The 13,641-nt window shown below is 43.9% G+C and overlaps 2 protein-coding genes across 2 annotated transcripts in view; both read right to left on the bottom strand.

Annotated features, from left to right (window-relative positions):
* The window catches only part of LOC147623879 (kinesin-like protein KIN-14I), a 102,751-nt gene that overhangs the window by 53,182 nt on the left and 35,928 nt on the right, over positions 1-13,641 (bottom strand). The gene's annotated exons all lie outside the window — the stretch shown is intronic.
* Positions 7,769-9,735, bottom strand: LOC147623880 (uncharacterized). Its single transcript, XM_086820049.1, has 4 exons — positions 9,013-9,735; positions 8,573-8,915; positions 8,320-8,481; positions 7,769-8,185 (listed from the first exon to the last, which is right to left on the bottom strand). Exons 1-4 carry the CDS (start codon positions 9,723-9,725, stop codon positions 7,769-7,771), a joined length of 1,635 nt encoding a protein of 544 aa, XP_086676175.1. The 5' UTR covers positions 9,726-9,735.

The raw sequence follows: 13,641 nt of genomic DNA, 5'->3' as shown, positions 1-13,641 counted from the left end.
GTGGTTATAAGAAGCCTTCTTGTCCTTATCAAGACCAAGAATGTTATGCTTCTTCTTACGCTTTGTACTCTGTTTCTTCATGCCTTCACTTTCACCTTCTTTAGGCTCTTTGGCATCTTTCACCTTCCTTAGGCTCTTTGGCATCCTTAAGTGATTTGTCATCGACAGGGTCACATTGCTAGAGATTGTCCCACATCGAGGGGCCATGCTAGGAGGCGGCGTGGTCCTGCCCATCAGAGGCCTTCTGCAGATGCCGAGACTCCAGCTGCTCCTTTGCCACAGCAGACCACACAGCGTTGGGTTGTGGTTAAGGATGGCAGGCACCCCCGTACGTGCCCCTTCACCCACACTCCCTGTGGAGCACCCTAACCCCTATGCAACTCTTGCCTCACAAGATAATGATCCTTTTTCGGAGGATGAGGCCTTGCAGGCACATGATCTGGATCCCTCACAGGAGGATGCTGCATTACAGTTACAGGATGATTGCACCCTTGAGGATGATGGTGCACATTCGCATTGTCATGGTACCTCTCTAGTTCTGAGGACTAGCCCTGGCTTTTCCTCGGAGTGGGAGAGAGAGGTAACGTTTACATCGTCAGATTTTACCTCCCTTACCTATGCGAGACGTACTTCCGCCTCTAAAGGGGGTCCTTCGTCGACCACGAGATCTGGTCGTTCCTACTCTGAGTCTTTATGAGGATTGTCTCTTGGAACATTCAGGGTCTTGGGGGTTTTTTTCCGCGTCGACGGAAACAAATTGTAAAAACCCAGTCTCAGGTGGTCCTATGGATATATTGCTCTTGCAAGAGCATAAACTGGATGCTACTCAGTGTGGGAGATCAGGCAAGCTTCTCTCGGGACACACCTTTTGGTCACCGGCTATTGGTACCAAGGGTGGTGTTTGTATCTCTGTTTCAGCTGTGATCTTGCCTTGCATCATTGGACATGGTGTCATTTTGTCTGCGAGAGCGCAGTGGATCCTTCTTATGCAGGGTACTACACGCATTGGTATTCTCAATCTCTATGCTCCTAACCATAGAGATGAGAAGATTGCCTTTTGGAAATCTCTCACTACATTGATGCCTCTTGCCGACCATTGGATTATTGGTGGGGATTTTAACATGGTTGAGATGCCAACGGATAAAAGAGGTGGACATGAGGGCTTGGTGCATCCTCTTGAAAGATCGTCTTGGGAGAGGTTTATACTCTCCATTCATGGTAGAGATTGTTGGCATGAGGAGGACATTTTGAGGAGTCCATCCACTCTTCTTTATTCATGGTCTAACAGGAGAAGAGATGTAGGATGTATCTATGCACGGTTAGACAGATTTTATGTGGATGATTGGGTGCTTGACAGAGGTGGACATACTTTGATTGCTACAGGCACCTCCAAATCGGATCATTGCCCAGTGGTTTTATGTATTAGGGATCCAAATTGCCATGGATCAGCACCCCATGTACGCATCCCTGATCATTTGTTTTCAGATGCAGAACTATCGCATCGTATGCTTGATATTTGGAGATCTCATGACTTCTTACAGGCCTCTCAAAGCCTGGCCTCTGCTCTCTGTGATATTAGTGACTTCTATCACACATGTGCCCTGTCTAAGAGGCAAGAGGCCTTGGACTTAGAAAGGGCTATTAGACGTAGATTGGCTGCCTTGCCGAAAGAGCACGAGAAACATCCTCATGCTCAATGGGTTGCAGATTCTTTATGTACTATTAGAGCAGAACTTCATCACTCTCTTGAGCAACGCGCGGAGTATCGTTTCCATGCCCAGGAATCCTTTTGGACACAGATGGGTGGCAGATGTAACAAACATTTCTTTGCTTCTCACGGCCCATCTCATGCCAGAGATAGTGTCAGGCAGTTGCAGGATTCACATGGCACTCTTCACTCAGATCCTCTCATGGTTAGACAGATTGCCACCGATTTCTATTGCCAGCTTCTTAGTGCTGAGCCAGATCTGAGACACAGGGCACAGAGGAAGGTTTGGAATGCATTGCCACATTTGATCACCGAGAAGATGTGTGCTGCTCTGGATGCCCCTTTTTCTATGCAGGAGTTCAGTCATGCTCTTCATGCCTTACCTCATGGTAAGTGTCCAGGGGAGGATGGCCTCTCCCCTGTTTTTTTTCACTACTTTTTGGGATGAGATTGGGGCTGAGATAACATCGGCTTTGCAGGAGATGTGGGACACAGGTTCTATGCCTTCTTCTCTCACTGAGGGGCTTATTTATCTTATTCCTAAGAGCGGGGATAAGACATTGATTGGCCAGTGGAGACCTATCACCTTACTTGGGACTGCCTATAAGATTCTTGCTAAGGCAGTGAGCATCAGATTGCAGCCAATTTTGCAGGATGTTATTCATGATACCCAAAATGGATTCTTACACGGCAGGAGCATCTTTGATAACATTTTCTCGTTTTGGGAGGCCGTCGAATGGGCTAAAGCGAGCAATCAGCCCTTAGCCATTCTGCTCTTGGATTTTGAGAAGGCCTATGATAGAGTGGATTGGGACTTTCTTGAGGGTACTCTTAGTCATATGGGCTTCTCTCAGAGATGGATCAAGGGAGTTTCATGCATGTATCGTGATGCCCACAGTAGAGTTCTTGCTTGCGGTGATAGAGGAGAGCGGTTTCAGATTTCTCGCTCAGTACGACAGGGCTGCCCATTAGCCCCTTTATTATATATCATAGTTGCAGAGGCCATGAGCATCTTTCTCCGCTCTATGCTGGTATTTCAGGATTGAGGTTGCCTCTTCGTAGTCATGAGGAGTTGGTTGACTCTGAGTTAGCTGATGACACAGCCCTGTTTTTGGAGGCTTCACATATATGCTTATGTTCCTTCCGGCTAGCACTAGAGGAGTTCTGTTTGGCAGCAAGGGCACTCATTAATTGGCACAAATCTGTTGGTTATTGGGTTAGTGATTCACCGAGAGTTGATTGGGGTGCAGAGCTTGGTTTTACTTGCATCAGCAAAGGATGTACTGCTAGATATTTGGGATGCCAAGTTGGGATTGATATTTCTCCTGCACAGCAGTTTGCTCCGGTACTTATGAGTATCCGAAAGAAGCTCCTCCATTGGAGCTCCAGGAGATTAGATTTAGCCTCTAGAGCTTTGGTGGCTAATCAGGTTTTGCTTGCCTCAGCTTGGTTTATTGCCTCTTGTTGGTGCTTCTCTCGTGGGTGCATTGGCCAATTGCGGAGATTGATCCAAAATTTTCTCTGGTCGGGCTTGGATGGCACCTCAGATACTCGTGCTGCCAGGGTAGCTTGGCTCACAGTTATTCAGCCCAAAAGAGAGGGGGGCTTGAATATTATCGATCCGGATGTTCAATGCAGGGCGTTGCTTTGCAAACTTGTGGTCAGAGGTTTCCTACCAAGCACTGAGCCTTGGAAGGATTTTTTCTTGTCTCAGATTTCCAGATGTACACCCAGGGTCGGGAGAGACTGGATGCCCAACACATGTTTTTTGTTCACAGAGGCTGATATTAGGGCACCATCTTCCCCTCTTATTGCAGCCATTGTCAGAGCATGGAGAAGCATGAGATATTTTTTGCAACAAAGGCTTCCTAGGTCTTTGGACGAGGCTGACCGACAACCTATTATGTGGAACGAGTTCATTAGGGATGAGGCTGGTCGGCCACTTGGTGCATCTCGTTATATGCAATGGTCAGGATGGGAGAGATGTGCATACACAGTTCTCACTTGGAAGACCTTTAAAAGTCTTCCGGGGGATCGGAGAGTTGCATCCACTCAGCATCTTAGGGGCTCTCGCATTCGTATTGATCAGATTGATGCAGCTATTCCGCATGAGTGGCTTTCTGGGACCTTTCACGGAGACTATCATCCAAGTTGGCTGGGAGTTTTTTCGAGGATAGGCATACCTTTGCAGGTCATTGCTTTGCCAGGCCAGGAGGATACAGATTTCCTCATGTATTCTATCATGCCTGGTGGGAGATTGAGGAGATGTAGTATGGAGGAGATCATACCAAACACTAGGCTTAGTCCAGTGAGGATTGTTGGTCGCTCGGGGAAGCACTGGTTCATTGACCCTTCTCCTCAGATAGTGACTCATGGCTCTTGGTGTTTGTGGCTATATGGTGGCAGTCCTATCAGATATCTTCAGTGGGATCCAAGAGAGTGGGAGTGGATTGATGCTTTCGATCCTTTGAAAAGCCTTTCTTTTTTCAGTTTCACTGTTCGGAATGCCAGGCTTCTCCTCACTCGACAGATGCATAGGATCCCTACTCTCAGGCCTCATTGGGAGAGCTATGATATTTCTCCAGTGATACAGCGCAGATATTGGCATAGACGTTGGCACTCATACAGAAGGAGCCAGATCTCTCATTTCTTTTGGTTATTCTTACATGGTGGTCTCCCCACCAATCAGTGGAGATCAGTTTTCGGTGTAGCACCTTCCTGTCCTAGATGTGCGGCAGATTCTGAGTCCGTACAACATTGTCTATGGGGGTGCAGCATTGCACAGCATATTTGGGGTCCTGTAGCCCAACTTATGGGCAAATTGAGTGGCCGAGCCATGCATGTGACTTGGGGGGCAGTTGCTTGGCTCTCCCAGTCCGGTTCGCAACTTCTTTATGAGGGCAGTGGTACAAATTTTGTTTTTTTCATTCGTAGAGGTATTGCCCAGCATGGTTTATTGCAGGATGTTCCTCACTCTGATTATACACCCCCTAGACAAAGGATTGACACCAGTTGGGAGATTATTGCCAGTATTACAGCATGGCAGATCTAGAGAGCTAGATGCACGAAGGCTATTGAGGGTGTCCAGATTTTTGGGTCTCAGTGCATTAGTACTATATGGGGTGATATCATCCACACTCTTATGGCTACTTGGACTCGCATTCAGGGGCCCTCTCGTTCTACGCAGGCGAAGCATGTGATATTTATGCGGGAATGGGACCATGGCATCTTCTTTTCCTCTAGTACCACAGGTCTTACATGGCATCATGATGCTCCTCAGTGGTTGAAATCACCTTACATATTGGGGTGATTATATTCTTTTCCTGGCTTATAGGTGTGATTGTTGTATGTTTTTCTCATACTTAATAGAAGTCTCTTTCTGAAAAAAAAAAAAAAAAGAAGAAGACAAAAACAAACAAATAGCTTGCTCTGTTCGCGTTTCTGAAGTTGTGAGTACCCTGATGCTTAATGGCCAAAGTACCAACCCTGTTCCGGTGAATCTTTCCAAGCAGGTCCTTAGTCTTCTGGGTTTCATTGGCGACCATCCCATCAATGTGCTGGTGGACAGTGGCTGTTCCACTAATTTTGTGGGCACTTCTTTGGTTCACAAGCTTCGCCTACAGACCCGACATTTTGTGGATGCTTTTCAAGTAGAGCTTGCTGATGGTTCCTTCAAGGTGCAACAGCTTCAGTTCCAGATTCAAGATTACCAAGATCACCTTAAATTTTCAGTGATGCCGTTGTCACATTATGACATGATACTGGGACAATCTTGGCTGTATCGATATGATCCAATGATCAGCTTTCGTTCTCATTCAATCCAGTTATACCATGATGATCGAGAGCTGGACCTTCGTGGCCTTTTCAGTGCCAAACCCATCACTGTTGTTTCTGCCCTGCAAGTCAAACGCCTCGTCCGCAAACATGACTGTACAACATCCTTGGTCATGTTACGGGAGATTGAAGCAAAAACTAGTGAGCAATCTCAAGCCTCGTCATCAACAACTGCTTACTTGGAGCTACCCTTCTTTAGGCCTTTTCAGGATCTGTTTCCGAATGATCTTCCGACGACATTGCCTCCTCGTCGTCCTGTGGATCACCCGATTGATCTTATCCCAGGTCAACCTCCTCCAACCCGAGCTCCATACCGTGTTTCTTACTTTGAATCTCAGAGATACAAAGGCAATTACAGGAGTTGCTGGACAAAGGTCACATCCGCCCCAACAAAAGTCCCTTCGGAGCCCCGGTTTTGCTTGTCAAAAAGGAGGATGGATCAATGCGGCTTTGCATTGATTACCGTGCTCTCAACAAGCTGACAATCAAGAACAAATTCCCTTTGCCTCGCATCGATGAGTTGCTCGACCACCTGCTTGGTGCAAAGGTGTTTTCCAAGATTGATTTGAAGTCCGGCTATCATCAAATTCGTATCCGTAATGGTGATGAATACAAGACAGCCTTTCGGACAAAATATGGCCATTATGAATTCTTGGTCATACCTTTTGGGTTAACCAATGCCCCGGCCACTTTCATGACCCTGATGAATGAAATTTTTGGGCCGTACTTGGACAACTTTGTGATCGTTTATCTCGATGATATTTTGGTTTTTAGCCGATCTATGGTCGATCACAAAGAGCATTTACAGATTGTCTTTGAAGTAATACGCACCAATGTGCTGTCCATCAACAACAACAAGAGCGAATTTTTCAAGAACCATGTGGAATATCTTGGTCACATCATTTTTGCTGATGGGATTGCAGTAGATCCTAAGAAGATTCAGGCGATTGTGGATTGGCCTTTGCCTCTCACCATTTCAGATGTTTGATCTTTCTTGGGACTTGCTAACTTTTATCACAACAAGGTGCATAGGTTTTCAGAGATTGCCGCCCCTTTGACAGAACTGACAAAGCTGGACAAACTTCAGTGGTCTTCTGAAGCTGAGCAATCCTTCAATGATCTCAAGCATGCCTTGACGACAACCCCGGTCTTGGCCATTGCAGATTGCACCCAGCCCTTTGATGTAATGACAGATGCCTCAAATCGTGCTTCTGGTGGAGTTTTGATACAGAATGATGGTGTCATTGCTTTTCATTCAAAGCAGGTATCCTGTGTATGATAAGGAGTTTTTGGCAATCGTGCATGCTTATCGGACTTGGAGACATTATCTTCTTGGAGCAGATTCAGTTGTACGTACAGATCATCAATCTCTGACGTACATTTTCACTAAGCCTGTAATGAACTCTCGACAAGGCCGATGGGTTGAATTCTTGGCTAATTTCCACATGACTATCCAGTATGTTCCTGGTCTTCAAAATGTGGTTGCAGATGCTTTGAGCTGCATGCCTCGAGCCACTAATTATGCCATCACAGATGTGCAAATGGAAATCCCTGCTTGTTTCAAAAATGAGTATTTGACTGATAGAGATTTTGGAGATGCGTTCCGTGCTCTCAAATCTTCTAATCCCGGTCCTGCAGAAATGAACATGTTTGCAGCCTACACCATCGTAGATGAATTGCTGTTCTTTTCTGATCGCATTTGTGTGCCTCACAATACTTCATTGCGGAAGATTCTCATTCAAGAGCATCATGAAGTTCCTTATGCTGCTCATCCTGGTATCAACAAGACATATCGGCTTTTGTCTGCTACATACTTCTGGCCTCAGATGCAGCAAGATGTTATCAAATTTGTCAAAGCCAAGGTAGGTCCATACGTACGGTACGTACGGTACGGTACGAGTACGGTACGCAGTACAGTACGGTCTTCGAGCAAAAGTACGTAAAGTGCGTCAATATAATATATATATAAATTAGATCCACTAGTACATATCATTGAATGTCATTCATGAAACATAAACTTTGAATGGTTTAAACTTTAAACATTGAACATTGAAAGAGTAGAGATTCAAGAAGGATACAAATGAACATAAGGTAAAATCATGATTACAGAAACTCTGAGCATGCGCAAAGCGCTACAAGTAAAGAAACCGATACAAAGGACACGGGGGAAAAAACCTCTCCTAAAGAGAGTAAAAAGTGCCCCGGTCAACCTAGGTCCTGCAAAGGCTACTCATCATCATCAACACCTGATGATGAAGCTGAATCAGATGGGACGTCTCCATCGGTAAGGACATTCCCATCAGAATCATACTCAGGCTCTACATAGGGTACTCTCTCATGATCATCTAGCATCTCCTCTGTAGCTACTGTCGATGTCTCCGCATGTGACGTGGTAGATGTGCGTCGTCCTCGTCCTCGACGAGTCCCGCGCCTAGCGCCTCGTCTACCTCGCCCGCTCGACTGCACAACATGCGCATCACCACTGGGCTCAATGTCATACGCCCTGGAAGAAGCCCGAGCCACCCTGCGGTCTATACTCTCCAGCTCTCTGTGCAACATGCGAATTATCTCCTCCTGCTCGTTTCTCAATGCGGTCTGCGCCTCTTCTGCGGTAGCAACGTGCTCCAGAGATAGAGGATCAACCTGTCAACAACAATAAACATGTTCAATGCGAATTGTCTGTGACCATGGCATGCCAAAAATGCTGGCAGCTGCATGCATCATAATATTGTTACTTGTATATACTAATGTCTAGACTCTATGACACAATCAGTCACCTGCATAGGATGCTCAAGTTTCTTAAGATTTTGAACCAATCGAAGATTGGCTCGGCAATAAACCAAGCGTTCCAACTGGCTGGTCTTGAGTTTATTGCGGATCTTTGTATGAATAAGAGAGTAGGCACTCCAATTACGCTCACACGCACCAGCTGAACAATCCTACAAGTAATAAAAGTCTTAAAGTAATCAAAACCTATTTATTATCACACATCGTTTTCCAAATTCCATTTAGGGAGTTATTGTCACTCACTTGAGAGAGGACGCGCAATGCCACTTGTTGGAGTTGGAATGATTGATAACCATAAATCAACCACCAGTTAATCGGGGCCTTTGCCTCGTCTTCCTTGTTGCATGAGGTTCTGCTAAAAGCGGCACCCAAGCTATGCATGTAGGATACCATGGAGTTGTTTACCTCTGACTGCTGCTCCTGAGGATAGGTTGCCTCCAAGTACATGTCGCGCATGGTAAGAAGCTCTGGATTGCTTATGGTCTCATCCTTTCGATAAAGAGGATGAAGGAGTGCAGCCATGCCATGAATTGGGCGAGACATGTACTCCCAACGCGTCTCTATAATCTGATTCAGTTCTCTAATTCTAGAGAGGAAAAAAGAGTCAAGACCAAAGTTATAATAAGAGCAATTTAAAATGATTGGTGCGATAAACATGTGACGTGCACTTGACAATGGCTTACCTGTCTTGAGACACCACTGTGGACCGGCTAATCTCTAGCCGCATCCTCCTAAACATGTGGTAGAGGAGACCCATGGTAGATCCCTCCATGTCTGTCATGCGCAAGAGAAAGAAGAGCGGCTTCAGCAACTTGACAATCTTTGCTGTCTCCTCCCAAAAATTCTCGTCCAAGATCTTACGTTGGACATACTTTGTAGGCTCTGAATTGCAATGTCGTGGATCTTTCCACGTTGGATCAACCACAGTGGCTTGTAGAGGATCATGGAGCCTCTGCAAACGCTCCAAGACCATGTATGCATAAGCGAATCGAGTCTTGGAAGGCCGTACCATATCAAGCCCGGGGCTCTTGCTGCGAAAGAGCGCCAATGCTTTGTGTTTTTTTCTGAAAAAGGTGGTGATGCGATTGGCATCCGCCAACACTGGCTGCACCCAAGTAAGCTTCCCCACATCCTCCATTAATAAATCCAAGCAATGTGCAGCACATGGAGTCCACACAATGCTTGGGAACTCACCTTCTACCAACTCTCCCATCCTCCTACAGTTGGAGGCATTGTCAGTGACCACCTGTACAACATTTTCTGGACCCACCTCTATGATGGCTTGCCTAATGTGCTGATATATAAATTCAGCTGTAACACTCTCACCTGCCTTACCAGCATCCACCGCACGCAAGAAATAGGTGCCAAAACATGATGATACAAGAATGTTTATCATGTGGCGCCTTCGGATGTCGGCCCATCCATCAGACAAGATGGTGCATCCAAACTTTCTCTAGCTGTCCCGTATTGGTTGCAGCGCCACATCTATCCTGGCTTTCTCCTCATCTAGCATGCGTGTCCTCATTTGTTTGTATTCGACCCCGTGCCAATCCTCGCACGAACCCACAGCGGCTATTGCTTGAACCATCTTCTTCCATTGGTCCGTGCGAAGCACATTGAAGGAGATATTGCATTGTATAAGTGTGCGTGCAATCTCTATCTCGGCAACCCTTTGCCGCTCCTTTACCCATGCGGTGCTAAAGATGCGAGATGGGAGAGTGGTCTGCTGTTTAGAAGAACTATCACAATGCATGTCGGAACCTGCACCTTCCTCCATAATGCTCTCCTCTACTCTTGCCCTCTTTCTACTAGGCTGCCCCATTGCACTAGAGGATCCTGTAGCAGCCGTTGGATTAACAAATGCAGCTCGAGGAGGAAGAGGATCCAACAAATCCTCGTCTTCAGCTGCCATGGCTGCACCCTGTGAAGCCTTCAAATTTTGCTCGGCTATCACCTTATTTGCTATGTCGCGTGGCACAGATTTGCAAGCTGAAATTGTGAGATCCCTGTCCCCACCATGCGACGGATTCGGGGTACTAGCAGCGGAAGTAGCACATCATGCGTGGGTAGGGGTCTCACACTCGGGGCCTCGCCCACGGATATCCGGACAAGAGACTAATCCGTCGGTTTGTCCAAAACCGAAACCGGAAAAACTTCCTTTACCCGGAAAGCATGGGCGATTCCACCAGGATAACTCTTTACTCTAACGTAGTCAAGATCATTACGGATCAACTGATCTGACTGCACCTTTAACGGTACTTGGTCAAATCAAGGAAGAAACTTGCACTTGGATCATTGGGATCAACGCTTTTTTCCCCATCAAGAGGCACAGCCGTTGATTCCTATCCATAGAACAATTTCTATCCGGGATTTACTTCATCTATCGTAATAATAGAAATTAAATCTCGATTTACGGATCCATCAGTCCAGCCTAACCCCATCCGATCCCATGGGTTAGCCAACCGCCCAACCACTGTAGTGATGGGATCCAATTTGGAATTTGGTTAGGTTTTGTCCCGGGTACCAAGGAAAAGAGTTCCAAGGCCCCCTAGCCGGAAGTTCATGCAAACATAAAACTAGCCACACCACTTACACACCCAATATGAAATTGCCTTTTTCTTAGCATCGGCTAACTTTAAAACAATCCTTTAATGAAACCATAGTACCACTGATCACAATCTTCCAATTTATCCGGTTGATTCATAATTTCCCATCATTCCTTCATCAGAGTATCTATGGCATCATTGGCAACTAGAACGCTCACCACCTGTCCACACAGGGGCCTTTTCAATAGTTCCTAGCCCATAATACTCGGTAATATAATTACTTATAAAAATCAAGATGGACTCTCGTTGAAGATCTGCAAGATCAACCAACAGATCCATATAAAGAGCCATGGACTCATCCATTGAAGACCAGCAAGGTCAATCAACCAGATCCATGCCCGGTTTCACAAAACAACTCTTACTCCTTGTTCCAATATCTTCCTCGACGCACGCGTGGGTATCCTAGGCGACCCAGAGCCCGAGCACCGTATGGTCAGCACCCTCTAGGATCCTTCGCAGGTGACCTAGCGCTTCACTCATAGGCCGCTTCCTTGGTCCCTCATCCACCGTACCGGAAGCTCACCATTTTAATCGAACCGAGGCTGGTCAAGACCTCGGTCGACCTTGCTACGCGAGACGTCCTCCATTGACTCTCCGTCAGCAGTTGCAACTTTATCAGTTAGGTCTCCATGACCTTAATCACAAGACGGTCAAAATGCTTCCCCAGCATTCTTGACATAAAACAGCCATTTACAAACAGCATTTACAAACAGTTTACAAATACAGTTTCTATATTAACTCTCATTTTTCCACATTATCCCTCATTAATCCACATTACTTATTCCACATTCCATGTATATGTGTACTCATCCAATCACCTCCTTTTCCATCTCTTCACTTCAGATTCCTTCACATCACATATCATATATTCACATCCATATCCACATCCATACATCCACATCCACATCCACATTCACATCCATACATCCACATCTACATGCTTATCTCCATTTTCACATCCTCATTTATACATCCACATCCCATATCCGCATTCATACATACACATCCATATATCCACATCTACATCCACATACATACATACATCCACATCCACATTCCACATTCACATCTATACATCCACATCTACATTCACATTCACATACATCCACATCCACATTCCCATACATCCACATTCCACATTCACATCTACATTCACATTCACATACATGCATCCACATCTACATGCTTACCTCCATTTTCACATCCTCATTTATACATCCACATCCCATATCCACATTCATACATACACATCCATACATCCACATCTACATCCACATACATACATACATCCACATCCACATTCCACATTCACATCTATACATCCACATCTACATTCACATACATCCACATCCACATTCCCATACATCCACATCTATACATCCACATTCCACATTCACATCTACATCCACATCTACATCCACATTTACATCTATGCATATACATCTTCATGCATATATCCATTTTCATGTTCATACATCCACACTCCCATCTCCATATCCACACATCCACATACATACATCCATTTTCACATTCCCATTTATATAACCCCATATACTTTCACATCTAATCTTTTACATCACATCCATTCTCGCCCTATCACAACCCATATATATCTTATCCTATCACATACACTTCTTACCTCATCCCCCCATACACATCTTAATTCATCTTATCACATCCTAACTTATTTCATAAGCATCTTATCACCTCTTATCACACCTCTTATCACATCCTATCACTTTCCATACGCATCTTATCAATTCTTATCACATCTCATACACCTCTTATCACATCTTATCACATTTCATATCTTTTTTTTTTTTTTTTAAAGAGAATTCTTTTATTTGATATAAGATTTCTCTACACATTTATTTATACATAAATTCCATTTAAGGAGACTAACACTTTCGAAATTAAAATCAATCTTTTATGCATCTTCTTATGCATGATTTCAATTTGGTAGGGAATTATACTTTTAGAATAAAAGAATTTCTCTTATGCATCTAAGTTAAGCATAAAATCCATTTATGAGGAAAATCATACTTTTAGTATAAAAAGAATATCTTTTATGCATACCTATATGCATGAAATCCAATATGATAAAAGTAACACTTTTGATATAAAAATTTTTCCTTTATGCATACTTCTATGCATGAAAATTAAAAATGATAAAAGTAACACTTTTGATATAAAAAATTTCCTTTATGCATACTTCTATGCATGAAAATTAAAAATGATAAAAGTAACACTTTTGATATAAAAATTTTCTTTTATGCATACTTTTATGTATGAAATAAAAATGATAAAAGTAACACTTTTGATATAAAAATTTTCCTTTATGCATACTTCTATGCATGAAAATTAAAAATGATAAAAGTAACACTTTTGATATAAAAATTTTCTTTTATGCATACTTTTATGTATGAAATAAAAATGATAAAAGTAACACTTTTGATATAAAAATTTATCCATTATGCATACTTCTATGCATGAAAATAAAAATGGTAAAAATAACACTTTTGATATAAAAATTTATCCTTTATGCATAATATTAAAATTCAATTTCTCCATGATTATAATGAAATTCTTTCAATTAATCTAGGATGATGATTCCTATAATATGGTAGGAAGTCCTCTTTTTATGCTTTGAATGAAAATTTTTTATGCATAATTTTTATAAAAATTTTGCCATAGCTCCGCTGCTAT

The sequence above is a fragment of the Cibotium barometz genome, chromosome 26 (genome assembly GCF_041138505.1).
Source record: "Cibotium barometz isolate CiBa-2024 chromosome 26, ASM4113850v1, whole genome shotgun sequence".
In the NCBI taxonomy this organism is placed as follows: Eukaryota; Viridiplantae; Streptophyta; class Polypodiopsida; order Cyatheales; family Cibotiaceae; genus Cibotium; species Cibotium barometz.
The sequence above is the reverse complement of the archived record's forward strand: the minus strand, read 5'-3'. Positions and strand labels throughout refer to the sequence as shown.